At 35.2% G+C, this 27,910-nt stretch overlaps 1 protein-coding gene across 1 annotated transcript in view; it reads left to right on the top strand.

Annotated features, from left to right (window-relative positions):
• The window catches only part of LOC148948838 (uncharacterized), a 60,226-nt gene extending 42,729 nt beyond the window's left edge, over positions 1–17,497 (top strand). Inside the window, exons 8-12 of the mRNA XM_089094737.1 lie at positions 2,212–2,377; positions 6,407–6,513; positions 7,985–8,071; positions 11,319–11,471; positions 17,214–17,497. Coding sequence (XP_088950863.1) covers positions 2,212–2,377; positions 6,407–6,513; positions 7,985–8,071; positions 11,319–11,471; positions 17,214–17,228 — 528 coding nt within the window. The 3' untranslated portion in view covers positions 17,229–17,497. The remainder of the gene's footprint in view (positions 1–2,211; positions 2,378–6,406; positions 6,514–7,984; positions 8,072–11,318; positions 11,472–17,213) is intronic.
• The last annotated feature ends 10,413 nt before the right edge of the window (positions 17,498–27,910 follow it).

Here is a 27,910-nt window from a genome sequence, read left to right on the forward strand (position 1 = left end):
ATTTGGCTGTGAAGGCAACAGAATATTGTTACTACTAATACTAACAACTCACTGCAGCACTAAGCCGCCCTAAGCCTGCACGGCTGTGCATGCTCCTCCAACCCAATCTATTCAATGGTCAGTTCTTTACCCCCTCCCATGAAGTTCCAGTTACCCTAAAATCCTACCTCATACTTCATCTCATTTCATGCTTCATCTTCATCAACAACCTGCTTTTCGTTTAGCTCTAATCTCTTTGAAGAAGAAGAAGAAACGTGAGGAAAATTCATCATTGTTTTCCTCTCTTTTTCAAAAATGTTCATTTTTACACCGTTCTTGTTTTAAAATGTTTGTTTGTTGGCTCTGATCATTGAAGCCGAAGTAGTTTTTAAGACACCGTTCAACATTTGTTCATTTCTTGATTAAAACTAGCTATGTTTCATTGTTGACAATATTTTCGTACGTTTATTTTGTTGATGTGATGGAATTGGCAACTGAGCCCTTCATGTGCCTATAAAATGCACATAACGGGTAAAAAAAATGTGTTTGTTTTTTTTGACAAGTCTAGAACTGTGGCTTACATCGCAAGGGTAATATAAGTATATCATTAGAGTTATTAGTCCCAAATACATTCATTCGCCGAGTAAAAATGACCATTTTAGTTGCTTATCCGTCGTGCGTTGCTATGATCTTAAAAAAAGGAAATTCAAGGAAAAGCTCCCCCCGAAAATTCCCTTTGCGTATTGCTAACGACCCGTTTTTTTTATTTTTAACTTAAAGTATAAAAACTTTTTCCTCTCTCACCGACAAGTTCCCCTGAAATTTTGTTTCATGTGTAATATAACGATAATATTTGTTAATTTGAAAAATATTTAGAGAATTAGAGTGAACGAAACTAATGAACTACAAATACAGAGAATTTTAAAAGAGACTTTTTAATTTCAGAAGTGTGTTGCATGACAGAATTTATAATTTACTAAACTGTTAATTGAGTATGTAGGAAATGTGAATAATGTAACATGAAAGAACTGTCAAATATTTGTATTCATTCAGCCCGAAAAATATTAAGAGGGCCTTGGGAGGGAGGGGGGTATTAAATTGTATACCTGAAACCTTCGAAAGAATGTACTCAACATCTTAAGGTTTCTTGGCAATCTGATGAATAGTTTAATGCGAAAAGACAGAAATACATTCGATTTTTATGTATATAGAAGATTTCGAATGTTTCTTAGAGGATGGCCTGTATCTTTTTAAGAGTAGAATTTATTTTATTCTGTTTGTTTTTTATTGTCGCGTCTTCCGTTTTCGACGCATTCTCAAAGTTAAAAAAAAAGAAGAATAATTGCAATCAAATTTTTAAATCTGTTTAGTCAGTGGGCAAAGCTGAATCTTGACTATTGAATGGTAGTAAGATTTTCATCTTGTGTTGGGTGAACAGTAGTGTTGTTCACCCAACACACCATCTGTGTTGGGTGAACAGAAATATAATTACAGTATATATATATATATACTGTATAATACAGTATGTATACAGTATATATATATTATTATGTACTATATAATACAGTATATATATATACAGTATATATATATATATATATATATATATATATATATATATATATATATATATATATATACTGCCCCTGCGTTTTCTGCATTTTTAAGCACTTGAATTAAGGTTCAATTGGGAAGCTAAAGAAATTTTTTTCTGGGGGCGGGGGGGGGGTATTTATGAGGTGAGCTTCGTCTCCACTGGTTAAAAAGGACTCCAAAAAACGCCCATGCTAGGAAAAAAAAACAGCTTTGTTGAAACACAAACTCACCAATTGGCTTTTTATGAGATTCGTTTCTGTAAATGTTATTAAGCTGATTTTCAATTTTGCAAATGGATTATGGAATACAAATTGAATTTTTTGGTGGGGAGGGGTACTTTAAGTATAAGCCTGAAAGGTAGACTACCTGCGTGGAACCAATGAAAAAAACGAAATGAATGAAAATTAAAGCGAATGAGAAATCAGTTTGTTAAAAAGCATCACTAAGGAAAAAAACAAGTCGTGAATCATCGAGGAGTGGCCTATCTTTAGATATGATGTTACCGTCATAACTAGTCATGTCAAACCCACTGAACGACCTATATACCAAACATGAATCCTCGATATCTTTATTAGACCAGACTGGTATTTATCAATGTGAATTTAATTGCTATAATCATATTTCTTGAATTATTAGGAGGCTGACGAGGAGGGCTCTCAGGAAGAAGAAGAAGAGGAAGAGGTCGAGAAAACGCCGAAAAAGAGAGCTTCTAAGACACCAGTCAAGAAAACTCCAGCTAAAACGACCCCTGCAAAATCGGCTAAAAAGGTAGCCGCGACTGAGGAAAAATCGGCTAAAAAGGGTATGAACTTGTGTTTTGATTTTATATTGGAAGTTATACATCTGGAGATGGTAGCATATTGGATTATAAACTGTATGTGTCAGAATCCTTTTTATTCAAAAATAGTTATATGAACTTTTTTTTATCCATAGAGGGTAGGGGGAGGGGCGGGTCAGCATATAGTAAAATTTGTAGATCTATGGAAGGCTTTGCATCCATTCTATCTTAAACCTAACACCTGTTCAAAACTATAAGTAATTGTTTACAAAAGTAAGAAAAGTATGTCCATTTTCCTCAGACACATACAGGTTAATTTAAGCTTTGATTCAATCCAAAACCTGCCATCCCATTGAAAACTATAAAAAGCTTTGAGAGAAAAGTAAGTAAAAGTATGTTTATTGGCCAAAAAATCCAGAATTTTGTAAGACTGTTGATTCTAACTTTTAGACGTTTGGAATAGTTGGAAAAATCTTCACAGTGTGTAAGCGCATTGGTGAAAAATAGCGAGTCTTGGATTTTTGCAAGTTAAGTAATGTAGACCAAACTATTTCAGTTGGGCGTCTATATTACATACATTTTGTCTAATGCTGTGTCTCCGAGGAGCAGCGATAAGTGATATCAACCTTTGTGTGTACTTTGTACTTTGTTTTTACGGTGACAACGCTGTCACCGTTCATCCTTCTTGTCTTCTGTCTGCACTCCCTTGGGCTCTCTCTAACAATACAGAAACGTTTCAGTTTTGCGTTTAGAACACGGACTATCTCTGAGCAACTTTATTGCGTTAATATGCTTGATTTATTTTCATTTAAGAAAACGCTGGATTTTTCTTATTTCTCGGAAATTGTTACTCAATAGTATAATTTACGAAGAATTCTTAAAAAATATGTTAAACCATGCTTAGTTCTGAGGGTCAATGGGAGTATCTTTGACTAGGGTGTTGGCTCCCTAACTTTACTCCTTTGTTATCTCTTCAGTGTAGCAGAACAATTTAAGACTAAGGGTGCTATTATTTGCACAATTTTTGTTTCAGCCAGGATGTTTAACAGGGAAAGGGAGGGGTAACACTCAAAAGATGCTAAGTTAATATGAATTATCAATGTAGTGACAAGAGCGGTAGAAGGTTATGCTCTATTAGTGGCTTTTAGCCCCATGGTATGTTGTTCTTTTGCGCAGATATTTGATGAAGAGGGATACATGGAAATTTAAAAATAATTATAGTTTATAAACCCTTAGTTTATGATAGATCATTCATTTTTTGTAGAGTGATGAACTACAAGAAAATAATTGCGAGGGATAGAAATCAGGACTCTTTGTGAAGAAACACAAGAAAAAAAATTTCTTTAATAGGCATGGGAATTTGATAAGTCGTAATCCCTCTTTTCATATTATCTGCAACCTTGTGTAACGCCCATTTGTGTTCTCGTGTCTCTAGTGATTTGGCTTGGAGTGGAGGTCAGGGGTGTTAATCTGTAAGCTCAGCCAGGGTCGGTACCTGAAAAAATCTGGGAGAAAACATGGGAATAGTTGAATGATTCCCCGCCTCTAAGTATGCATTCACTCCCGGCCGAAGGCAGTGATTCAGGAGATTGGTAGCTGTGCTGCGCAAATCCTTGGTCAGCATGCGAAAACGTTTGAAATGTTTTATTTGAGAAATCATAAGATCCCACATAAATTCTAGTCAGACATGTATTAGATATTTAACTATTTAATCGTTATTATTTTTTTTAATGAAGGTGCAAAAATTATATTTAAAAATGTATGAGATATGGGAAGATTCTAATTTGTCTTCGATTTTTTTAAAGGAAGTACAGGAAACAATATTTTTCCAAGTTGGGGCAAGTGGGACCCCTGACCGTAGTTTGAAAGATATGGCATAAGTTACATGAGGGGCTTAGTTGCCAAGTTGATTATCTCTATAAAATGAATAATGAAAAAAGCTAAAAAGGACAGTTCTATTTCAAATAATAATACATAATTTATTTTATAGAAAAAATTACGCAGTTTTCTTCAGTTTATTTCTGTGTTATACTAAAGTACATCTGAAACTCACGTGGGAAAAGATAAATTCATTGTAACTGGGATTTCGATGTTTTGAAATTCATTATATCAAAGTCATTGAAAACAGTATCAGTAAATAAGGAGAAGGAAAAGATTACTTTGTTAAATCGTTGTTGGTCTACTTATTATGGTCTATCTACTATTATGTCTATTATGGTCTATCTACTATCTACTTATTATGGTCTACTTGTCTACTTATTATGGGATTTACTCATCGTCAAGACTGAGATCGGTTGGATTACTTGGTCAATTATAATTGGTAATCTGAAGAAGAAATTTCTTCGATATATAGAGCTGTTTTGACCAGTGGTGAAGCCACCACATTTTGTTATATTGAGGGTTTTACCACAATTACTTCGAAACGCAAAGGTAAAATCAACATTGTAGAGATAAGAGATTTTCAAGGGAATTCGATATATTGAAATTCAACTGTATTCTCTATCGTCTCTTTTATTTTCCATGTTATTAGCCTGTTCTTTTTTCTTTTATTTTTTTTCGTTTCGTCTCCTCCCTCCCCTCCCCTATAATCCCCATGCTTGGGCATGTAAATAAACACACCTTTAGTAGTCATAGCACTAAATTCGAGAATGGATCATCCCTTATCCATTTCCGACTTATATTTCTGGTACTGGATCCATCATAAAACCTTCTTTAGCTCATTTTTTTGGGATGTTCTGTGACTTGTAGAGTATGTGCTAACAAATTGAATTAATAAATCGGGTGCTTATCAAAATGAAATTACGGCCAAAATAGATTGAAGGAAGCAAATGCGGAGTGCAAAGAAAAGTCCAGGGATCAAAGGTTATTTTAATTATTTGCAAGTGTAATTAATTGTAGCTGCTTCACCATAATACACCGATTTATGAAATGGCCCTTCCACGACTCTGAAGCTTGCACTTGGCCTATTTGCTACTACCCTCCACTTGGGTCCTCGTCATGGCCGTGGTCGAATTTGCCACACCAGACAGTAAACGAAGGCCTCTAAAACACGATCTGATGGGCTATCCACTTGTAGAAATTGGAAGGGATCTCTGCCTACGTATTCCACTTTTCATGAAGTAATTCAACTTTTGAGCTTCTTTTCACTTTACTTTTTTTATATTCACTAATTATTTTTACTGTGTGCTTCATTATTGTTTCGATTTTTATTGGCATTACCCGCGTTTTTGACTATTGTTTAATTACTGGCCTTCATTTTGTTTTGACACGTTTTTTTTTAGCCACCAGTTATCCTAGTTGACAAGGATATATCTATCAATAAACAGAGAACTAAAAGCAGAGATTGGACAAAACAAGCGTATAGCTTTTTATTCAATGCGAACTGGTACGCATCAAATGCTCATAATTTATAAAAGAGCAAAAGTAATGTTTTTAAGCTAATCGCAGAAAGTTTTTTGTTGTTGTTTTTGTTTTGTTTTTTTATTCCTCATATATGTAAAAATCAAAGCATTTAGCTAAATAATGTGGTATATGGTCTCTCAGAACACATTGGCTAAGTCTGACAAAACGAGAAAACGAAGGATAGCAAAGAACAATGAAGTTATTCATAGCCAGTGAAAAAAAAGGAGAAATTAAAAATTTCGGCCGAGACCTCTGCTCTACCGTTCTCAGTGCAGCATGAAATGTAGACAAAAAACGTATCTCTTTTTTTTGTGTTTTTTCTTTTCTGGTTTATCTTTTCTATTGTCCTTTGGACATTTTATCCTTTCTTTATATAGTTGCATTCTTCTTTTTCTTTGGCTGTGAATAACCCTGTTATCCTTAGTTTTCTCATTTTGTCTGAATAATATTACTTTAATTTGCTACATAGTGGTCAAACTGATGCTTGCTTCGGCCACAAAAAACGGCTTTTCGGCTACGAAATACGTCTCTGCAGATGTAATGGTGCAAATTCTATCTCATAAAAGAAGTGATGTCTGGGTTTTTGTTTTTAGCATGACACCATATATGGCACCATTATCTCTTTGTGACGCTATATTTGCATTTCTTTAGGTAAGCAAGCTGTCAAGAAAGCCACGCCGACAACACCTAGTCGACGGGGAAAGAAGGCGGAAGCTGCAAAATCAGAATCAGAAGAAGAAGCTATAGATGAACCTAAGGTACGTGAAAAAACGTTTAACACGTAAGGTACAAAGAAAAAACGTTTTATCAATAATACATCTCCTTTTCTAGAAAAAGTTAATGTTTTGTAATTACTCCGTGTTTGACCATCCTACCGACGGAAAAAGGCTCCCAAACTATAGCTCCCTAGAGATGCTCCCAAACCTAGTTTCTAGTACAGAGGCAGGGAATTGGAATTTCGAACAATGCTCTAAACTTTCCTGCCGCTCCTTGATACAGGTATAAAATGATGATTTTTAAATTAGTAGAATAATCGAAACGAAGCTGAAAGCGAGGGCCATTTTCGATGGCTGTCATCAGCTAAAGATGCAATCAAAAACAAAATCCCAAGACCTAGGAGATCAGACATAAGCTGTTGCTATTGATGGCTGTTTAATATGACTGTTTGGTGGTGATTTTATGAAGTTAGAACAGTAAATAAGGAAATATAGTTAAAAGGCATGGCTGTTAAATAACAAGACAACGCGTTATGGACACCCTAGACGGTCAATCATTTTGATCAAAAGCTTCCGTCAATCAATTGATTAAAGCATGATTGACCGTCTAGGAACCTGTTTGACGCTTGAGTCATGCTTTGATGGTGATCAATAGAAAGTTCCAATTACTCAATCGGTTCTTAGATCTTCAATCATGCTGTAATCAATTGATTGACGGAAGCTTTTGATCAAAATGATTGACCGTCTAGGGTGTCCTTTAAATACGTTGTAAAAGCAGCTATTATTATTATATTCATAATTATTTAATGTCGTCTTCAATAAAAACTCTTTTTTCCCACCACGCTTGTCTATCTCGTAGTTCTGGTTTAGAAAAATGGGTCAGAAACGAATACTGATAGACTTATCTTACCCAAAGCCATATTATCAAATTTTTGAATTTTAGCAACTTTTGAAAATAATTTCAGAAATTATCTCCCTTTCTCTATGAATCAGCGAGCCCAAAGATAAAACTGAGAAGGCACTATAGTGCATTATGGCCCCCATTTTTTAAAACGCGTAAGTAACACTTGTGTGACTGAAGTACACTCTAAGATAATTATTGGTATATATTTTTCTTAAACATAATTTTGTATTATTGTTGCTAATGTAAGCCTACTGCACACACTTAAAAAAGATTTTTTCTATGCTATATTGTGCTCAAAAATGGTACGTCTTTAGACCAAATTTTCCACAATTTCTATCGATTTTATTGCGACTATCTCTAATTTCTTCCGAACTAGTCTCAGTGGAAGTGATTCTTGGCCCCCTTCCCTATGCGTCACGTTGATGTGCAAAAGCAAACTTCTTCTAAGATTCCCTTTTACCTTTATACCCTGCCGACCAAGGACTCAAAATTGGGACTTTGTGCTCGGGGTTTTGCTTGGGGTTTTATAAAACTACTTGACTCATTTTTTCAATAATTCCTAAGTTGCCTCATATTTATTTTGAATATTACCGTTTGAATTAATTTTAGACACCACGGCGTGCTGGCAAACGAAAGACTCCTGCTAGCGAGACGCCTAAGTCTGCAGCCAAGAAGAAGAAGAACGAGCCACCAAGCGTAAGTAATTTAAAATATAACGGGGAGTAAATATTACACTGCCTTTTTACTGTTCAGAAGCCAAATCAACTATGTCAGTAAATCAACAGAGAAAATCATTAAAAAATATGTAATTAGTTAAATAACTTGAATAGATTAGAAGATTAATTGTGATAAGATTAAAATTTAGAAAAAAAATAACGTGAATTTAGAGATTAAAGTTTGGATTAACTAGAAATATTAATTGGATTTTAATTAATTATAATTTAGATTTAAAAATCTAAATTTACATTCTTTTTGTGAGAGAAAATATTAAGTTTCATCCATAGAAAACTAAATATTCTGCTTGATGGATCTTACAATATATAATATAAAATAAAGGTTTATAATCTCAAATTCTTTATTGTAATAATTTTTTCCTTTCCTTGCAAAAAATAAAGTCCCCACCTTATTCTTAGGTGCCTGGCTTACAGTATATCAGCCTATAAACAGATAGGAGGCTTTTTTAATTGGCATTTATATAGTGTTCACATTTCAACGCACATCTTTTAAGATTATGATTAAAGTGTCCATAAATTGAATTATAGAAACTATTTTTTTATATATTACCTTGGTAGTATTATTAGTAAAGATGGTGGGAGCAGTGAAGCCAAGGTTCAGGGTGTTTTTTCACAGTTAAAAACAGTTTGGAAGAATAGGAAGATAAGTCTGCAAACCAAGATTAAAATATTAGAAGCTGCAGTGGTCAAATATGGCTCTGAAGCAAGGACGTTCCGAAAAGCGGATGAAGATTTGCTAGATGTTTTCCAGAGAAATTGCTTAAGGATTGTTCTTGGTACTCGGCTGACTGACCGTATTTCAAACAATTGGCTATACGAAAATGTGGTTCAATACCGCTCTCTAGGGCTATTATGAAAGAAAGGTTAAGATGGCTAGGGCCCGATGTGCGGATGAAGGATGATAGATTGTTGAGGATTGCTTTTTTTGACCAACCGCCTGGGTCTAAACGGAAAGTAGGTCGTTATCGTGTAGGATGTGAAGACGTCATAGAGAAAGATTTAAAAGAAATGGTAACTTCCTGGGAAGCCGTAAAAAGGGAGGCTTTAAATAGATTGGGATGGAGGAGGAGCATGTGTAGCTGTGTAGGCCTCAGGCGGCTTGGTGCTGCGGTGATTTGTTAGTAGTAGTAGTAGTAGTATCATATTCTCAAGGTTGAGTAAATTTGTAGGTCAAGACAATGATCATTTTCCGTAGAATTTGTCTCATCTGACAAAGGTGTCATCTTCTACTTTGATAGAACCTTTTTTGATAGATTTTTCAATTATATCTTATCCTAGTTGCATTCTTCTTGTTTTTATATAAGTGTGAAAAATGCGAGCGATACCTAGCGTTACGAGAATTTTTTTTTTTAATGTGCTAACCACCACTGGTTAAGATGAAACAAAATAGAGTCAGGATTTTCAGTAGTCAGCGTCTGTTCCATTCTATCAATTAAAAAATTTACGTTCTAAAATTTAGACTTACGCAGAGTTATCTGTGAAATTTTGCCAAATCTGTTCTCTATCTTTTGTTTTTCTTTCTCGCCTCTGGAGTTTATACTTCATCAGAGTGATGACAAAGAATTATTTACAGTTTTGCCGCAAATCTAGCTGTGAGAATCTTTTCTTCGAGTATATAATTCAGTTTTTGCAACGATTTTAAGACATTTGAAACGGTGTTTTTAGTATTTCAAATGGCATGCAAGTGGAACTACTAGTAATAACTAGCGTTTTTAATTTTGTTCAACTGGCATTGAACTATATGAAATGACTAAAAATAAGTTAAAGAATCCAGCATTGGGCTTCACAGTTCACATCGGCGGTACTGATACCCGTTCCACGATCCTTCAGCCACGAATTGCAATGGGGGGCTGGGGGCCTTACGCCCTGTGCTTTCGCACACCCTTCCATTCACATTCCCCAGATTTCTGTAGGTACTCATTTAGAGATAGGTCAACTCTGACTGAGCTTTTAGAGTCGCCGTGCCCAGGGGTGGAGGGTTTACCCCCCCCCCCCCCCGCCCGAAATGTTTATTGACTCGTAAAAACGTAACAAAAATGGATATAAACAAATTTTGTATGCCTCCCCCCCCCCCGAAAAAAAATATTTGCGTAAAACCCCCTCCGAAAAAAATCCTGGGTATGGCCTTGCGTCCCATTGACCCCCATTCCAAACCAAATAACCAGCAGCACCAGGAATTAAACCCCTGTCCTCCTGGACAAACAATTTCGAATCTAGCATGCTAATCATAAAATGATTGCAGAAGACATTGTTCATTGCGCTTTTTTCAAATATAGATTATAACTTAATTGTATTTGATGGTAACAAATTGCTTAACTGAGCGCACATTTTCGGAGTTGAAATGAAAAAAAAAGCAATAAGAACTCAAAGTCGATGTTATATCGTTCCAATGTGGAGAAATAGGTGTGTTTGCTCTAGACTGGCCTCTTGTATTTAATAAAAATAGTTTATTAGTTATAAAAATAAAAAAAAAAGCATCCAATAAACTATAAACACAGCGAAATTACTCTAAACAAACATTGTTCTTTCTCTTACATTAAACTTTTTTCTATTTTAGGTTATTTTAACCTACCGCGAGGCCCCGTTTTTTTTTGTTTTTTTTTTTTTGTTTTGGGGGTTGTGGGGGGGGGGGATCATCAGGTGCTTGATATACAGCATTAAACTCGTCAAACATCCTAAGGTGAGGAGTTTGCCAGTAACATGAAACCTGAAAGTCAATCAAAATTATTTTGTTTTCAGATGTGTTGTTGTTTTTATTTTGTTTTCAGATGTTGAATAAAAGTACCTACAGTAATACGGTCATTGTGGGACTTTTTTTTAGTACGGGTGGAATAAACCTAACCCCCCCCCCCCCCTTCTGTAACTTGACCAATTTAGAAACTTTTTATTTTATCTTTTTGTTAATTATTCTATATATTTTGAAATTATTTAGAAGGGTGTGGGGTATATTCTAATCCTTTTAGTACTTGGGGCTTCTTAGGGTCTACGTGTTTTTGTGTTTAGCCCATATAACAGAGAAGAACTTTCAAAGAGACAACATTGCTTTATGTAAGGTATGCCTCTCCCTCTGCGTAGGTAATTGGAGCGAACTTTAGTAGCGTTACGTTCTGGTTATCTTCATTTTATGTTATTTTTTCATGTGTTGTTCGTTATTACTATTCTGGTTTAGTTTTTTCATTTTAGCCTATTTATTTCTTTTAATTCGGTAGGACGATGAATTGGTTGCAACAGTGAAGAAGCTGTTAGATGGGGCTAATTTAGAGGAAGTTACAATGAAAACAGTAGTACAACAGGTTTTCGATGCTTATCCAGAGCACAATCTTCAAAACAAAAAGGATTTTATCAAAGGAGTGGTCAAAGAGGTAATGAAAAGAATATATAATTATGGGTAAGGGTGCTCATAGGAAAGGGCAAGAAGTAAATGTCCCTTTAGAAGATAAAACAACATATGAAACTCAAATTCTGGTTGTTTCAAAAGTTTTGTCCGATTTTATGAGTTTTTTTTTTTAAAGTAAAGTAATCTCACAGATTACTTATAAAATTTATAAGTAATCCAACCATATTATGGTTGTTTCAAAAGTTTTGTCCGATTTTATGAGGGTTTTTTTTAAAGTAAAGTAATCTCATAGATTACTTATAAAATTTAAAGAAGTAAGCACCATTTGATTCACTGCAGTTTTGTCAACATAACATAAGTCGATTAATTGCGTCGACATAAAAATTGGGTACCTGGGATTCGGTATAACTCGAAGGAGGTCTTCTTTGCCTCGTCCGCATTGGCGAGGATTCTACCGGTGAGAGAGTTATCGAAGTGCTTGAAAAGACGTTGATTGGTAAGAGGTCTGGAGAGTATGGCGGGTGAGGCAGAACTTCAGCGCCCAATTGCTTTTATTTTCGGACGATGGTTTGTGAAGAATGAGGAGTGGGGCGTTGTCGTTGAGCAGATCTCTTCTGTTGCCGGCTGTTTCCGACGAAATTTTGGGTATATTTTTTCGATTTCGTCACAGTAGGGCTCCGCTGGGATGGTTTGGCCCGGTCGCAGAAAGCTAAAGTGAATCACATCAGTCGCTCACCACCATGCAGCAACAAAGTCTTTTAGTGGGTTTCCGCCCTTGGGAAGTTTCTGGGGGGCTTATCGGTGTCTAACCTTCGTCCTGAATGTCTCCTTTTGTCGTAGAGGATCCACTTCTCATCACACGTGATGATTAGATCTTAAAAAGGATGGTTCGGGCTGTGGAAAACCCAAAAAAGAACAGACCTTGAAACATGACAATTTCTTTCGATTGTTCAAATCGTGAGCACTCACTTTTTGAGCTTTCCGCCATTCTAAGACCTCTGAAACCAATCAAAAATCACACTGATCTGACGCCCAGTACTTCCATCATCCACGCACCGTTTGTGATGCGTCAGTCTCGACCAGGGTCGTCAAATTTTCATCCTAAATTACTGTAGGTCGATCAGTTTGGGGCTCATCTTCGAGACTAAAATCTCTGGAGCGAAATTGTGCAAACCAGTGTCGAACAGTTCGTGCAAGAACACTATTATTGCCAAATATCTGATTAATTATTCAGGCTGTTTTGGCAACACTTTGGTTCAGTTGGAATTCGTGGAAGAGAATTGGTCGAAAATAAGCTTAAAAGATGCAAAAATTAAGATTGGGAAAAAATGAAGTATATTATTGCATGGAGAACAAAATTCACTAGAAAGTAGAATCAATATTTATTGAAATGTGGAGCAACAAAACGCATAACATTAAAACGGACAAAGCTTTTGAAAAGACATGTCAAGTATTTAAACATGAAAGTAGTTTTTATCCATCTTCACCTCCTCCCTCTTCTCGGAATAAAATTCTGTACATCCTTGTATTTTGGTTTATATCAATTTTTCCCTGTTCCTCTAAATCGATATCCCTGTTAGGGATGAAATTCATAGGTATTAGAACACTTAAAAAGGTAAAATTTGTATGTGAACTATTCCTTTAAAGTAGTTCTAACAGAAATTAAACGATAAAACTTGGAAGAGGCTATATTTGTATCGACCCATCTGTACCAGAATTGAAACCAGATGTTTAAAAAAGAAGAAGAAAATGACATGTAAAATATTTTGGTGAACCGAATATAAATTCAAGCTCAGAGTCCACCTAGTAGAAAACGCCAGTAAACATTCTTTGCGGAAGCTACTCTAGATTTTACCAAAATTCTGTCGTAAATATCGTATAAAAATCTAGGTGGATGCCAAAAAAAACATACAGAAAGTGTCGGCTGTTTTTCACAAGCCAATTTAACTGAATATACACAAAGTACATTCTCAATGTAGGTTTTATGAGAGCTAAGACAAGGGCCTCGGGTCAAGGCCGTATCCAAAGGGAGGAACCCCTCCTCCTCTCCGAAATATTTATCTGACTTGTAAAATGTAAAATAAGTACATATAAAATAAATTGATTTGTATTTCAGTGTTTCTTTTTATCCCTCCCCCCCCCCCCAGAACAACAATTCTGGATATGGCCCTGCCTAGGGTAAAATGTATTTTTGCCCCTTGGCATGTCCTCTGTATTCGTGCGTTTCTTCTTATTAGATAAGAATAATAAATGATATATTCATGTTGCACTTCTTCACATGCTGCCATTAGGCATGTCAGATGCTTACTACTTCTTCATATCAAAAATGACACCAAATAAGAGATGACATGAACTCAAATACAAATAAAAAGTAAGGGTTGCCTGTTGTAGTGTCCTCTTTATTGACTTTGTTCCCTGGTTAAGTATTTTGTAGCGTCTTTCTGCAAATTGGTCTTATTTTGTATAATAAAAGGAAACTAGGCATAATAGCAGAGAAATTTGAAAATGAAGGTATTTTACTGAAGTTCATTTCTGTTTTAATTTAAATAAATTTCGCGCGTGATCTTTTAATTTTTCTTCTGTTTTTAGTGAGATCTATTGTGTCAATATTCAGTCCTTATGTTTGTAGATTTTTCATAGAAAAGCTGTTGTAAATAGCAAAAAAAAAATATTTGTAGCAGCAATTTTACCATATAACAGAATGCTCGACGCACAAGGTCGATTATTCTAGTTAATTTGGCACACCTTGGTTTACCTTGGTTATTTGTAACAGAAATTTTGGATAGTACTGCAAATCGAATGTGAATATCTTTTTTTCTTTTTTTTTCTTTTTTTTTGTAGTGGACATAGGCACTAATGCTTTCGATTCTGATTACAAAGAATTTGTGCTTCTTAAACTTTTTGTAAAATTTATTCCAGACATTCAAAACTAGCTCGGTGCCAGAAACTTGTCGGATTGCCACTATTCTGTTTATATATGTTTGTTTAAATGAAAGAATGTGGGGTTGTTTCCCCCTATTTTGTCACACCTTTTTTAAAATGAGAAATTGAGAATTAGATGTGTCTGTTTCTTCCATAATGCGTCTGCGGATTTAGTACGAGTTTGGGTTTTCTGGTATAAAATGTTTTGCCTAGTTGTATAGCTGGTGAATGAAAGTCGAAAAATGTGAATGAAATGAAATGGTGAATGAAAGTCGAAAAATGGGTCGTCTATTTGCTCATGTTTTTCACACTCCTGTTAAATTCATGTGAAGGAACGTACCAAGGGCGGATCCAGGATTTTTTTCGGGGGGGGGGGGTTACTAATTTTTGACTATTTCGGGGGGGGGGGTACTAATTTTTGACTCAGTTTTCGACTAATTTTACTGATTTTTACCTAGGTTTTACTAATTTTCGACTCGGTAAAATTTTTTTTTTGGGGGGGGGGGGTTCAAACCGGGTAACCCCCCTCCCTGGATACGGCCTTGGAACGTACCCCCTTTTGAAGTCAAGGCGTGATAATGATACGTAAAAAATCATCCCATAAAATTGTGGAGCAATTAACTTTTTCTTCTTCTCTGTTATTTTTATGAATATAAAAAAAAAAAATTATTCCTCAAAACAATTTTTATTTGTAACTTATCGTCATCTAAATTCATCTCTAGATAACTGTGTCTCAAAGGTTGCAGTGTCGAGGCCAAGAAGTGCTATGGAAACAAGTGAGCCAGATTCCAGGATAGCTGGATATCTAAATCAGGATAGCAGTCATATAAAGGATATATATATATATATATATAGCAAGAACCGATGACGTCCCATACAAAGAAATACAATAGCCCATAACTGAGATTCAAGTAGAAAGTACACTTTTAGAAGGGCCTTTTCAGAAACCCATATAAAGGAAACTTATAATTCCTTGGCTTGAATAACAAGGAAAATCCATTGACTTGAAAACCAAGAAAAGAGGCTGCAACCAATATATTTCCCACCGTCACCATCTTTTTTTTTCTTTTCGTTTTTTTTCTCCTCCCAAGCTGGCTAGGTGATTCCCTACTGTTGAAGAATCACTGCAGGTTTCCAGGCAAGAGTTAGCCAGAATTATTCAAATAATTTAACACAGTCCTGAAGAGGGGTCAGCATATTCACTTTCAATTTCAGCTCCAATACAATCATCCAAAAATTCGAGATCTTTTCCAAGAAGCCTCTTAAGTTCTTCAGCCACAAGTTTCAAGGGTATCAAAATTCTCTGCGTCCATCAGGACGGCCGAAGTGTGACATAAGCACAACTGAGTGATGCTATGAGTGAGAAAGATGGTGTAATGATTGTCCTCTAATTTTCAGTCTTTCAAAACAACTTCTATGACATTCCAGTAGTGTGTCGTCTGAACAATTCATCAATGACGATTGTTATTATGGCGGACTAACACAATTTAGTCGGTGCTGCGTATGTCAAAAAGGCCTATTACCTACACACTGGGCTACCCTTTGTGATCGTTACAGAAATATATTTTGAAGTAGCCTACTTTACTAGGCAATGAGAATGTGTAGCATTTGTATGGTCACATTTTTCTTTGGGAGAAAAAAATGGTCATATCATTCACATTTGTGCATTATTTTTGTCCTATGCAATCACAATTATTTTCTTATACACAGTGATGATTTTGATGATATTTAATCAGTTTTCTTGTCAATTAAGAGACATACCCAAGAGTTCAAAGCCCGGAATATTGAGTCAAAAGGAGTTCATTTCTTTTTATTTCTTTTTTATATGTCTTTTCTTCTATTAGAAATAACAATTCAGCCGTGCACATTTATATAGCTATGGGTTTTTCCTGCAATTTACAGCTATTTTAGTTAGTCCAAGTAACTATTCATTCTTTTTTTGCTGTTGTTTCAATGGAGGCTTCAATTTATCTTGTGCATTCATCTTAATATACTACGTAAATGGGCACCAATGGATTGTTCTGTCTTGAAGCGAACCGACTGTTGTTTAATCATAAAAGCCTTGTTGGGTAACCATTATATAGGGTTTGATAGAAGACCGAAGTGGACCTTCTGATGTATATTCATTGCTTTTGGAGTAGTGAAACAAAAAAGAACTGGAAAGCTGAACAGTCGGCTATAACAAGCTACAATTGGAATATTGGAAGCCACAGTGGTCAAGTATGGTTCTAAAGCTTGGGCGCTCCGAAAGACAGAGGGTTCGTATAATATTTGCCAGAGGAAATTGCCAACGGATTGTTTTTGGCACCTGACTGACTGACCGTATCTCAAACAGTGAGTTGTTGCGAAAAATGTGGTTCAATCCTGCTTTCTAGGTCTATAATGAGAGAAACGTTGAGATGGCTAGGACAAATCTGTGGATAAAGGATGACAGATTGTTAAAGATCGTTATGTCAGTGAACCATCTAAGACCAAACGAAAAGCAGGTTGTCCAGGAATGGGTTGGGAGGATGTTGTTAGGGAGAATTTAAGGGAACTTGGAACTTCTTGGGAGGGTGTAAAGAGGGAGGCTCCGAATAGATTAGGATAGAGGAGGAGCGTGCGTAGCTCTGTTAATCTTAGGCGGCTTGGTGCTGCAGGGAGTTGTTAGTTGTAGTAATAGTAATTAAGACAAGGATAATAAAAATGTTTCGTTCTTCAGTTGTGTAGTTTCTATCGTGTGTACGTTCTTACGTTCTATAATGACTTGTCTGGATTTAAACTCTCCTTTCATTCTTAATCTAAATGGGGCCCTTGCCCTAACCATTTGTTGGAGAATGATAATGGATATGTTTTTTATTTTCAGGTTATTTCTGCATAATGTACAGAGACATGTTTTGTAATCAGTGACAGATGTTTTTTTTTAATGGCATGGTATAGCTGGCAACCTTCAAAGTGGATATAAATTTTTGTTGTTGTAAATTTTAAATAGCCCTCCTTGTATGTACCTGTTTGTGTAACGTAGAGAGAGGGCAGTGTAGTGAATTTTGGAAAAATGACTTCTCAGCCATACTTCTTTTGATAACCTTTTTCTCTTTTGGGGTTTCCATTTGTGCTATTTTACAGAATATAGATAACTTTTTTGTCAAATTTGTTTTCCTTTTATTGAAATGATTACGTGGATAGGATTAGTTTTTTTGTGTCTCTTGCTCTCTCTTTGGTAAACAATAAAACGTTTTTGTTTTTTTTTTAATTGGATAAAGCTCACTACATAAATAGATTCAGTAGCGAAGGTTCTTAATTTTTCCATTGATAATTTTGACGCATAGTCGGTTTGTGGACTTCTGGCCCATTTTCATGAGGTTAGTTGAATTCATGTTTACCTACCATACTTGTAAAAACAATAATTTGTTCAACAAAAAGGTGGATGTTTCCACCCAACTCTACTCAGGTCTCAAGGCAGATTATGAACTAGAGGCCTTTGCCAAGTTCAACAAGAGATGGAATCATGGGGGGGGGGGCTCCTCACGGTATTTATAGTGCTCTCATTATTTTATTTTACTCTTTTTTTTTTAATAAACTTGTCAATTTGATCAATTACTGGCACCCTTGTCACATTGCCCCCCCCCCCAGATTTTGCTTCAGATCCGCCTTTGGATGGAATGGAGACGAAAAAAATCTTTCCTTGAACAAATACACTGCGAAAACATAGCTTCACGTGTGGTTTGTTGCGGGCGGGAAGGTAGGGTTGGCAGATGATGGAACGTAATTGATAACCATGTGTTTAAAGCAATGTTTTGTTTCTATGTGTATTTATAGGTATAGATACGCATAGGTACCTATTTAGAAGGTACCCAACGCACTCTTTCTTGTTCTAGCAGCAGGATCTGGCGTTTTCCCGCCTCGCCTGGCATTTGGACTTTTCGCCTCACCTAGTATCTAAACGTACACGAGCCTTAAACTAAGAAAGTAAGAGACTAGGCAGACGTAACGCCTTTCCAGCTAAAAACGGCTCATTTATTCAATAAAGGCACATTTTTACACCAGCTTTTGAACAAGGATTTCTTTCTAGGTTAAGGCTCATTTGGAGGATTTCTTTGGCTGATTTGAAGTTTAAGGGATTTTTGCCCAATGTTAGTACATATTAAATTTAATATTTGTTGAGTCATTAGCTCACATAACATGCTTTTTAATGGCTTGGCAAAGCAAATTTTTTTAAATTAAAAATAATTTGCCAAAAAAAAAAACGCTTCCTTTATGTGAAAAAGCCAACATATTGTTCGCATGTTTGCGTTCTTTAAACGCTGGAAGAAAGCGCGACGTCTGTCAAGCCCCGATGTTCCCAATGTGGGGTGCAGACCCCATCGGTGGGGCATGGCAATACTTTGCAGGGCCATGGGTAGGACGTGCACCCTTTGGAAGACAATACTTTAGAGCCTTATTTTTTTTTTCGGGGGGGGGGGGGCCTTTTGTGCGAGTGACGTCACATTCATATGTACTTAAAGAGCAAAAAAATACATGATAGTATTGCAATAGTGTCATGCATTGTATAAAAGGTACTTTGTACAGACAATATTTTTCATTAACATAAAATATGCCTGGAGGACGAACCAATAAAATATGCTAGTTTAATGGCTTTTTAAGATTCATTCGGGTAAATATATGTAAAATTATGAATAACAAAATTTGAATATCATGAGGGAGCATCAGGATTTTAGAAATGCCTAGGTTGGGTATGGCCCGAAATCGGTTGGGAACCAGTGGTCTGCCCCTTAAAACTGAATTTTTGTGGATGTAGGGTTGTCGTTCATATATATATATATATATATATATATATATATATATATATATATATATATATATATATATATATATATATATATATATATATATATATATATATATATATATATATATATATATATATATATATATATATATATATATATATATATATATATTTATATATATATATATATATAGGGGAGATCGGCTGTAACTGGGACAGAAAATCTTCTTTTTTGGTATTGCTCGAGTCCTGATGAAGTCATCAGGACTCACGATACCCTCCATAACTTGGACATAATGTTATCTTAAGGGTAGGCGCATATTTTCTTACTTTTTTACTGAACTTTCGAATATAAGCATATAAAAGTAAGCAATATTCAAAAATATCATAAAACTACGGCGGTATTCAGTTAGATATTTCTTAAAAGACGTCACTGAAAGACTTTCGGTGGAACTATGGAAAAAATTCACTCAAATCTTCCTGAAAAGAGAATTGCTTGGTGCCTCTGTCTGTTCCTCCTAACGCAACTGAAGATCTCAGCTTAAGAACTACGCAGCTTTTCTCTCCTACAGAAGTCTCTTCAGTCCAGATGAATTTTCGCCCTCCATTAAGTTTTTTCACGTCCTACATGGTGATTTCTTTCCGTACTTCTTCGGTTACTTATCCTACAACGTGACACAATCTGGTCTTGGATCGAAGCTTGACAAGGACAAAATCAAAAATGCCAATTTAAAAGTCTTCTTTGTTGCTTCCAACATGGAGCAATTCATCAGAACTGTCACCATATTCGACAGATGACACCTCACTAAGTTCTGAGTCTTACCCGAGGTCCAGTTTCTTAAATTTTTCCCCTTTTTCTTGGTTTTTTGTATCTTCACTTTCTTTGAACCCCCTTTGTTTGTTTTTTTAGTATTTTTTTAGTATATATATATATATATATATATATATATATATATATATACAGGGGTGGATTAAGGATTTTTTCAGGGGGGGGGGGACACAAAATAGGTTGATCCGAAAAAAAAAAATTTAGGGGGAAGGGCGCAAAATAGATTGATTCGATATACTTGCGTTAGGGGCAAGTTTAATTAACGCAAACTTGAGTTAATTAAGTAAATTACACTACTTAAGACTATGCTAGGGGGGGGGGTGCGCGCCCCCTCTGTATCCGCCACTGTATATATATGTATACATATATATATATATATATATATATATATATATATATATATATATATATATATATATATATATATATATATATATATATATATATATATATATATATATATATATATTATATATATATATATATATATATATATATATATATATATATATATGTAGGGGCGTAACTATACACCTTGTCATAACTGGGACATAATGAGACTGCTAGACATGATGTCCCAGTTATCACTATATCAGTTGTCCTCCCAGTACTCCCTGGTGGCAACGTTTTTGGATTTATTTGCTTTTCTTGATTAATTCACTATCTCCTGAAAACAGTATGGATTTTCTAACTTCAGGTGTTCAGGAATGGCCAAACATTGCATATTTTGAAAATAATTACAAAGCAACCATAAAAATTTACTTTTTCAAACTTGTTGAAAAAAACTTTCAGTCATCTTTACTAAACTTCACTCACATGTGGGCTATTAGATTTTTCACGGAACATTAAGACACTTAAAAGTTGAATGTCCCAGTTATAGAGGTGTCCCAGTTATAGCCAGTCTCCCATATATATATATATATATATATATATATATATATATATATATATATATATATATATTCGATATGATATCGAAAGAATTTGACCTTCACGTCTAAACATAAACCATTGCACAAAATACATAAATAAGGTGAGTCAAAACTTAGTTAAAAAGTCAAAAAGAAAAAATAATAGTTAACAATAAAATTTACACTATTTATTATTTAATGAATTATTACGTTAAATATAATTAAAGTGAAATATAATTATATAAAAATGTAAAAAAAAACATAATCATTTATAATAAAATAGGATTAGAATAAAATGTATAAAACATAATATTAATAAAATTTGTTAATTAAATCTAACAAATTACACCACTACCCGAGGGTGGTATGTCAGCTTAATGCGTTAATTAATGGAAAACAGCGCAATGTATCAACGATTCTCATATGTAAAGAAAAGGATCAATAGAGAAAGAAAAAATCAGCCGGGGTCATCCCAGCGTTATTATAATGCAGTCCCGGTATATCTCTCATTCTAAAGTCCCCAGACACATCTTTTGATTGAAGAATTTAATCTGGAATGATTTCAGTCAAACTAACTTTATTTGCGACATGGGGATGTGATACCTGAGTGAAAATATAGCCGTTTCTGATTTAATTAAAGTAAAGTGAAGCTTATTAGAAGGAACATGGGTAGAGGAAATGGGAACCCAGAATAATCATATCTTGGTAATATTTAGCTGGAGATTGAATGACAGGACACTATAGTGTCAATACGTACATACCTTTAGGCTTCAATTAAATGAACTGCTGTCCAAAAAGGGACTTGTATAATTCTATCGGATATACTGTCTATCGATTTTACGTATGTCACAAATCAGGAATTATTATCTCAAGGTTTCTCAGCAGAGGTTCTATGGTAAAATATGGTTTGGCCGGGGTTCTTGGACGAAATCCTCTGAACTACCATGATAGAATAGGGAAGAGATCACTTAGCGATGCTACGTTTATTTATGTTTAAACATATATTGGCCGTAATAAATTTACCAAACTTCCTGCTTACTGCAAAATGAAATGCGCTTTGATTTCGCCTTGCCAGCCTCCAGAATCATCGATAAAGTAAATTAAAAAAATAGTATCCACAAGAAGATCCTAACAGGCTATGGGACATGAAGCCAAGGCCGTGTCCAGGGGGGGGGGGTTGATACCGGATTTGACCCCCCCCCACTCCGAAATTTTTGTCAGACTTTTAAACAAGTAAAAAAAATACAGACAAAAAAAAATTGATGTTTTTTAAAGTTTTTATCCTCCTCCCCCCACCCGAGCAAAAGTCCTGGATACAGCCTTGCATGAAGCCCTCGAGTATACACTATTTTTGATAATCTTTGAAAGAAATTGTTTTTGTAAGGGATTTATTGTCAGGGATTATTAGTAGCTGTTAACTGTTGTCATATGAGTGTAGCAAACACTTTGGACCAATCAGGGCTGTTTTTAAAGAGGAAGGAAATATGACTGGTCAATGATGGTTAGACATTGATGTCTAGCTGCGTAGGTATCTGAATTGGGCTTTGCTTTAGAGAGTCGTTGACTTATTTGACGTTTGTTGATCTTCTTACGTAGAAGTTTATGGGGGAGGGTGCCGATAGACTTTGAGGAAAGTATATACCAAACTATCCCTACTACAGTTATGAACATTAATGTCATACAGCTAAACAATGCGCCGGATAAATCTGTATAATTTTGTGAAGGAAAAGGTAAGGGTAACGAGAATGGAAACAATTTACGGTATAGTTGAAACTACTTTTGATTCGTTTTTGGGTCTCAACTTTTAGTAATTAAATAAAACACAAGGCTATTCAAATGAAAACAGAAAGCGTCAGTAGAAGTTTAAATGAACATGATTTATTATATATATTATAATATTACATTTTAGTATACATTTTTATATTATTACTATAAATATAATACATAAGGGCGTGCAACCACCGCTCTCTATGCTGATGCTTGACTAAGGCTTTCCTGAAAGCATTGCAGAGTGCATTTTCATGAGCAGTTTGATATTCATCATTGGTTTATTCTACCTTTCTGGAATTTCTGAAGGTGAATATAGCTTCTAAGGAAATGAAAATGTCAAGAATGAAACGTGCGTCTGCAGTAACGGGTTATATCACCAAACGCAATTAATCCTAGCATGCGCAACAAAGTGACAGCTAACGCTACGATTTGTGCAACGCTGAACGATCTGTGCAAAACGGTGGACGAAAAACAGTCGTTAATCGGTTTTGGGCCTGAATAGTTACATCTAAGTAAAACGAAACGCACATATACGTAATTTTACGTTTGGACGCCTGCAATGCGTTAGATGTTAAGCCAAGGCAAGAACATTGCATTACTTAGAGTAGAAAAATCATTACCTTTTAATTTATGTTTTAAAGGAAATTTTTTCTTGGCCAAATTTCCAATATTTGACGGTTGTAGATAAGACGATGCGAAATCGAACATTTAATAAGACAATAATGGTACAAATAATTACATAAAAAATGGTGAAAATGTTGCAATAGCAAGTTGTTCTTTGATTTCCAGCTTGAACGTTAATAAGCTATATTTTTTTAATTTCATGTATAATTCCAGTGTTAATCGTTGAATATTTTTGGGGGCTATCTATCTATTAAATCAAACTAGAAACTAAAAAAGTATATCAACTTTCTCATGAAACATACTCGCGTATTCATCAAAATAAAACGTAGCCTACACCTACATATGCTTGCAGTGTTTTTTTTGTTTTTTTTTTTGCCAAATGTCTAATGCTCGATCGTTGTAGAAGAATATATAATGAAAAATAAGATATAAGAATGATGCAATAATAAAATGATATAATGATGAAAATGTAATAATACTAGGTTGTTCTTCGATTTCTTCCTTGAATAGCTATAGTAAGTATTTTTATTTCATGTAGAACTCCAGTGTCAATTGTTGTATTGTTGTAGAATATTTTTGTAGGCTATTTATCAAATCAAACAGTAAGAAACCTGTCAACTTTCCCATGAAATAACTCACGCATTCATCAACTTATTTTAGGATCTGGCAGCTTGAAATACATCTGTTAGATAAGTGTTGACTGCCTAAAAAAGTACACTTGTAACAAAAAAAAAATTGCCAAAAAAGTAAACAAGATGCTATTTTGAACAGAAAGATTGATGATGTAAAAACGTGATAAACATTTTTTTTTTCGAATTGATCATGACATAGAGAAGATTAAAAAAAACTTGATTTTATTTTATTTTTATCTAAGATCATTTTCGAACGGGTGTCATAGTTCATTCTTGGATGTCAAAATTCATTTTTGAATGGATGTCAGCAGTTCCTTTATTTTGACCCGACCGCAGAAAATAAAAACAATTTCTTTTTTGCCATATGACTATAGATATATTACAAAGAAAGAAAGGATACGGCGCTAGAATCTAAAGTCCAACTGGCGGTGCTGATCTCTGTTTCATGATAGTCTGTTAGCGAGTCAATCTATGCTCCGCAAACCCTTCCTGTTTGCCTTCCTCACATTTCTCAAGATACCCATTTATTTCTGGGTTGACTCTCGCTGGGCTTAGAGAGTCACGCCACTGGCCCCCATTCCAACCCTGTGACACGAGGACTCGAACCTCTGTCCTCACGAACACATAATTTCAAGATATATTACCGGAATAAATACCAGATAATACAGAAAAGAAAATTGTAAAACGCGAACAGGTGAACAACTAGCGTGCATCTAGTGAAGCGGTGGTAATAAAGAAGCAGTCCAAAATAACCGGTTTTGCCTGTTTCAAATGCTTTAGGAAACCTCTTCTAGTGGCGTGAAAAAAAGTGCTAGGAACTTGCGAAAAAACATGCTGTCTCTGGTTTGTGATGGATTATAAGGAAGCTGAGAATCGAGAAAACATACAGACAATAAAAGAATAAAAAGAGTATGGAATCATTTGGATAATGATATGAAGAAGTTGGAAAATTTTTATTGATTCTAAAGGAAAATTGAAAGAAAAATTATTAAGTAAGTATGAATTCTAGTTTTGTTTGTTTTGGAGGAAATTTGAATTCCACCGTAGTTCCATCCCAACTTAATAATATTCCCATAATTTGTTCGCTGTCCTCCTTTTCTCTCAAGCCCGGTCCAGTCCCGCCTTTTAATAATGCCTCAAAACCACACCCTTACCCACAGCACACTTCTCATAAACTTCAACCCCAAATTACTCCCTCCTGAATTGAAAAAAAATCCCAAAACCCAAATCGGTTTAAATTTCCAACTTTCCTACTTACCAATGCTGAGAGCTTGAATTTTGACAAAATTACCGAACTAGAGGGTATCTCTGAAATTCATAAAATTAGTATTATTGCTGTGACAGAGGTTCAGTCCCAGAACACAGATTTCCTAAAAATCAACAATTATACTCAGTTTATAAAATTTCGCCCTCCCGATCACCCTCTCGGGAAAAAAGAGGGTGGTCTATTATTTTTTTGTCCGAGATAACCTCCAACCTAAACTCATCCCCACCCCCAACTTATCAGATTATGATGAAATTCTATGGCTGAGCCTTCAACCGAAAGTACTTCCCCGCCCTTTCAGTTTAATTGTAACCGCCGTCTATTATCATTCCCCTAACCAAAGTATTGACCAGAAACGCAAATTTATCCAACGATCCCTTATAAGTGCTGACTTTGTGTTATCGAAGTATCCGAACGCTGGTATTTGCTTACTTGGCGATGCAAATGACCTGAGGATAGACTATATCTGCACCTCTCTTAATATTAAACAACTGGTTAGAATATCTACAACGAATGGTAACACCTCTCTCGATGTTATTTGTTCAAACATGAGTAAGTATTACAACTCCCCGCAAGCACTGCCACCACTAGGAGGCAGTTACCACTATTGTCTTCTTTTTTCTCCCTCTTAAGCCATTGAACATTCCTTTACTACCTCCATTGGGGTTTGCCGTCCCCTCAGTGAAACAGGACTTTTTCTTTTGGATCATGGCTGACCAGTGAAAGTTGGTCAGACCTTTATAATTCTAATAACCTTGATGACAAAATTATGATTTTTCACAAAAAAATAATTGATTCCTAATCATTATTTTTCCCAGAAAAAAAATCAGAAAATGCTCCAGTGATAAACCTTACATAAATAATCACATAAAAATATTAATCCGCACGAAAATAAGCTTATTTAAGAGGGGTAATTTAGCTGAAGCAAATAAGTTAAGAAAGGAATTAAAAAGTCAAATTAGAAAAGCTGCCCGAGCCTATTATAAAAATAAAATTAAATACTTGTGCCATGATAAACCAAAGAACTGGTACTCTGAAATTAAAAACTTACCGGCAAGAGTCAAGAACTACTAAATTTTAATATAAATGAACCTCCAAAGACCACAGCTAATAACCTCAATAAGTTTCTGGCTTCTATTGTCCACAGTCTCCCATCACTATCTTACGAATTTCCAGATATTCCTGTTCCTTTTTCACTCCCACATGTTTCTCCACTTGATGTTGTAAAAAAAACTGAAAAACTAAAACAATCAAGCATTTACCCTTTAGATATTCCTGTTCCTCTGATTAAAGCTTTCAGTGATTACCTCTCAAAACCCCTATCCACCCTGTTCAATGAAATTACCGAATCTGGATAGTTCCCTCAATATTGGAAACAAGGCTTTATTACCCCAATCAAAAAGAAAAATGGGAAGCCTGGTTTTGATGGCATTCGTCCTATTACCCTCACCTCAATTTTTTCAAAATTGTATGAAATTTTTCTCGCAGACTGGCTTAAGATAAAAGTCCTGCCCCTCAATAATCTTAGACAGTTTGGTAATCTCAAATACACGTCAACTTCTCATTACCTGATCCATTTTGTTGATACCATGGATAAATTACTTGAAAAACCTAACATTTGGCTTAATCTGATTTCTATTGATCTTCAAAAAGCTTTCGATTTGATTAACCACAATTTACTCATAGATAAACTTATAAATGAATTCCACATTGAAACTTTCCTTGTTAAGCTCGATGCCTCTTTTCTCTCTAATAGATCCCAATCAGTTAAATATTTAAATTGTTTCTCAAATCATCTCCCTATGTTTAAATGGCATTCCTCAGGGAACTATTATACACCCTTTACTATTTTCTCTAAGGATTAACAGTCTTTCAAAACTTTATGATAATAGGTAGAAATTTGTTAATGACTTGACAGTTATAGAGATCCGTCACAGAAACAATTTCAGTAGCCTAATAGCCATACTCCAAGATTCTGCATATGAGGCCTCGTCCCTTGAAATGGCGGCTACTCTATCCAAATACGCAACACTCTCAGTAACTTTTCTTAAATTCCCTCCCTTTTTTCTTGCTTATATTTCTCCTGAAACCTCCGTCACATCTCTTAAACTCCTTGGTATTACTATTTCTTCCAATCTGAAATGGGAGTCCCATATAAATAATATCCTAAGACAAGCAAACTCCTCGCTTTCCCTCCTTAAACTTTTAAATAAATTTAGGTGTCCCCAATCACATTTACTACAAGCATACATTTCTTTTGTGCGTCCCATATTAGAGTACGCTTGTCCTGTGTGGTACCCTGGCCTCTCTAATGAAGCAACACAAAAAATTGAAAATGTCCAAAAGAGAGCTCTAAGAATTATTTCTAAAGAGGGCATGATACCATATTTGGATTTCTTAAATATTTCAAACCTAGAGACCCTCGAGAGACGAAGAAATAATTTGTGCCTCCGTTTTGCAAAAAATGCCATAACAAACCCTCGGAAGGCAAGTATTTTCCCCAAACGTCACTCCCCATCCAGATTACGGCCCCCTCGAGCTGTTTCTGATCCCATCCCTGTTTTGTCCCCCAGTCACTGCGTTACTTCGAGATACGAAAGAACTTTTGTCCCCTTTATTACAGGAAAAATGAATAAAATGTCCCAATAGTTTCTTTTCTTCACTTTTTTTGTCCCCCCCCCCCTTCTTGACCAGTTTTTATTTTTTAACTCTTTTATTGACTTACTGTAGTTGGATTATTGACA

This window comes from Artemia sp. Qi Xiang Cuo, chromosome 9 (assembly GCF_049724085.1).
Source record: "Artemia sp. Qi Xiang Cuo chromosome 9, ASM4972408v1, whole genome shotgun sequence".
In the NCBI taxonomy this organism is placed as follows: Eukaryota; Metazoa; Arthropoda; class Branchiopoda; order Anostraca; family Artemiidae; genus Artemia; species Artemia sp. Qi Xiang Cuo.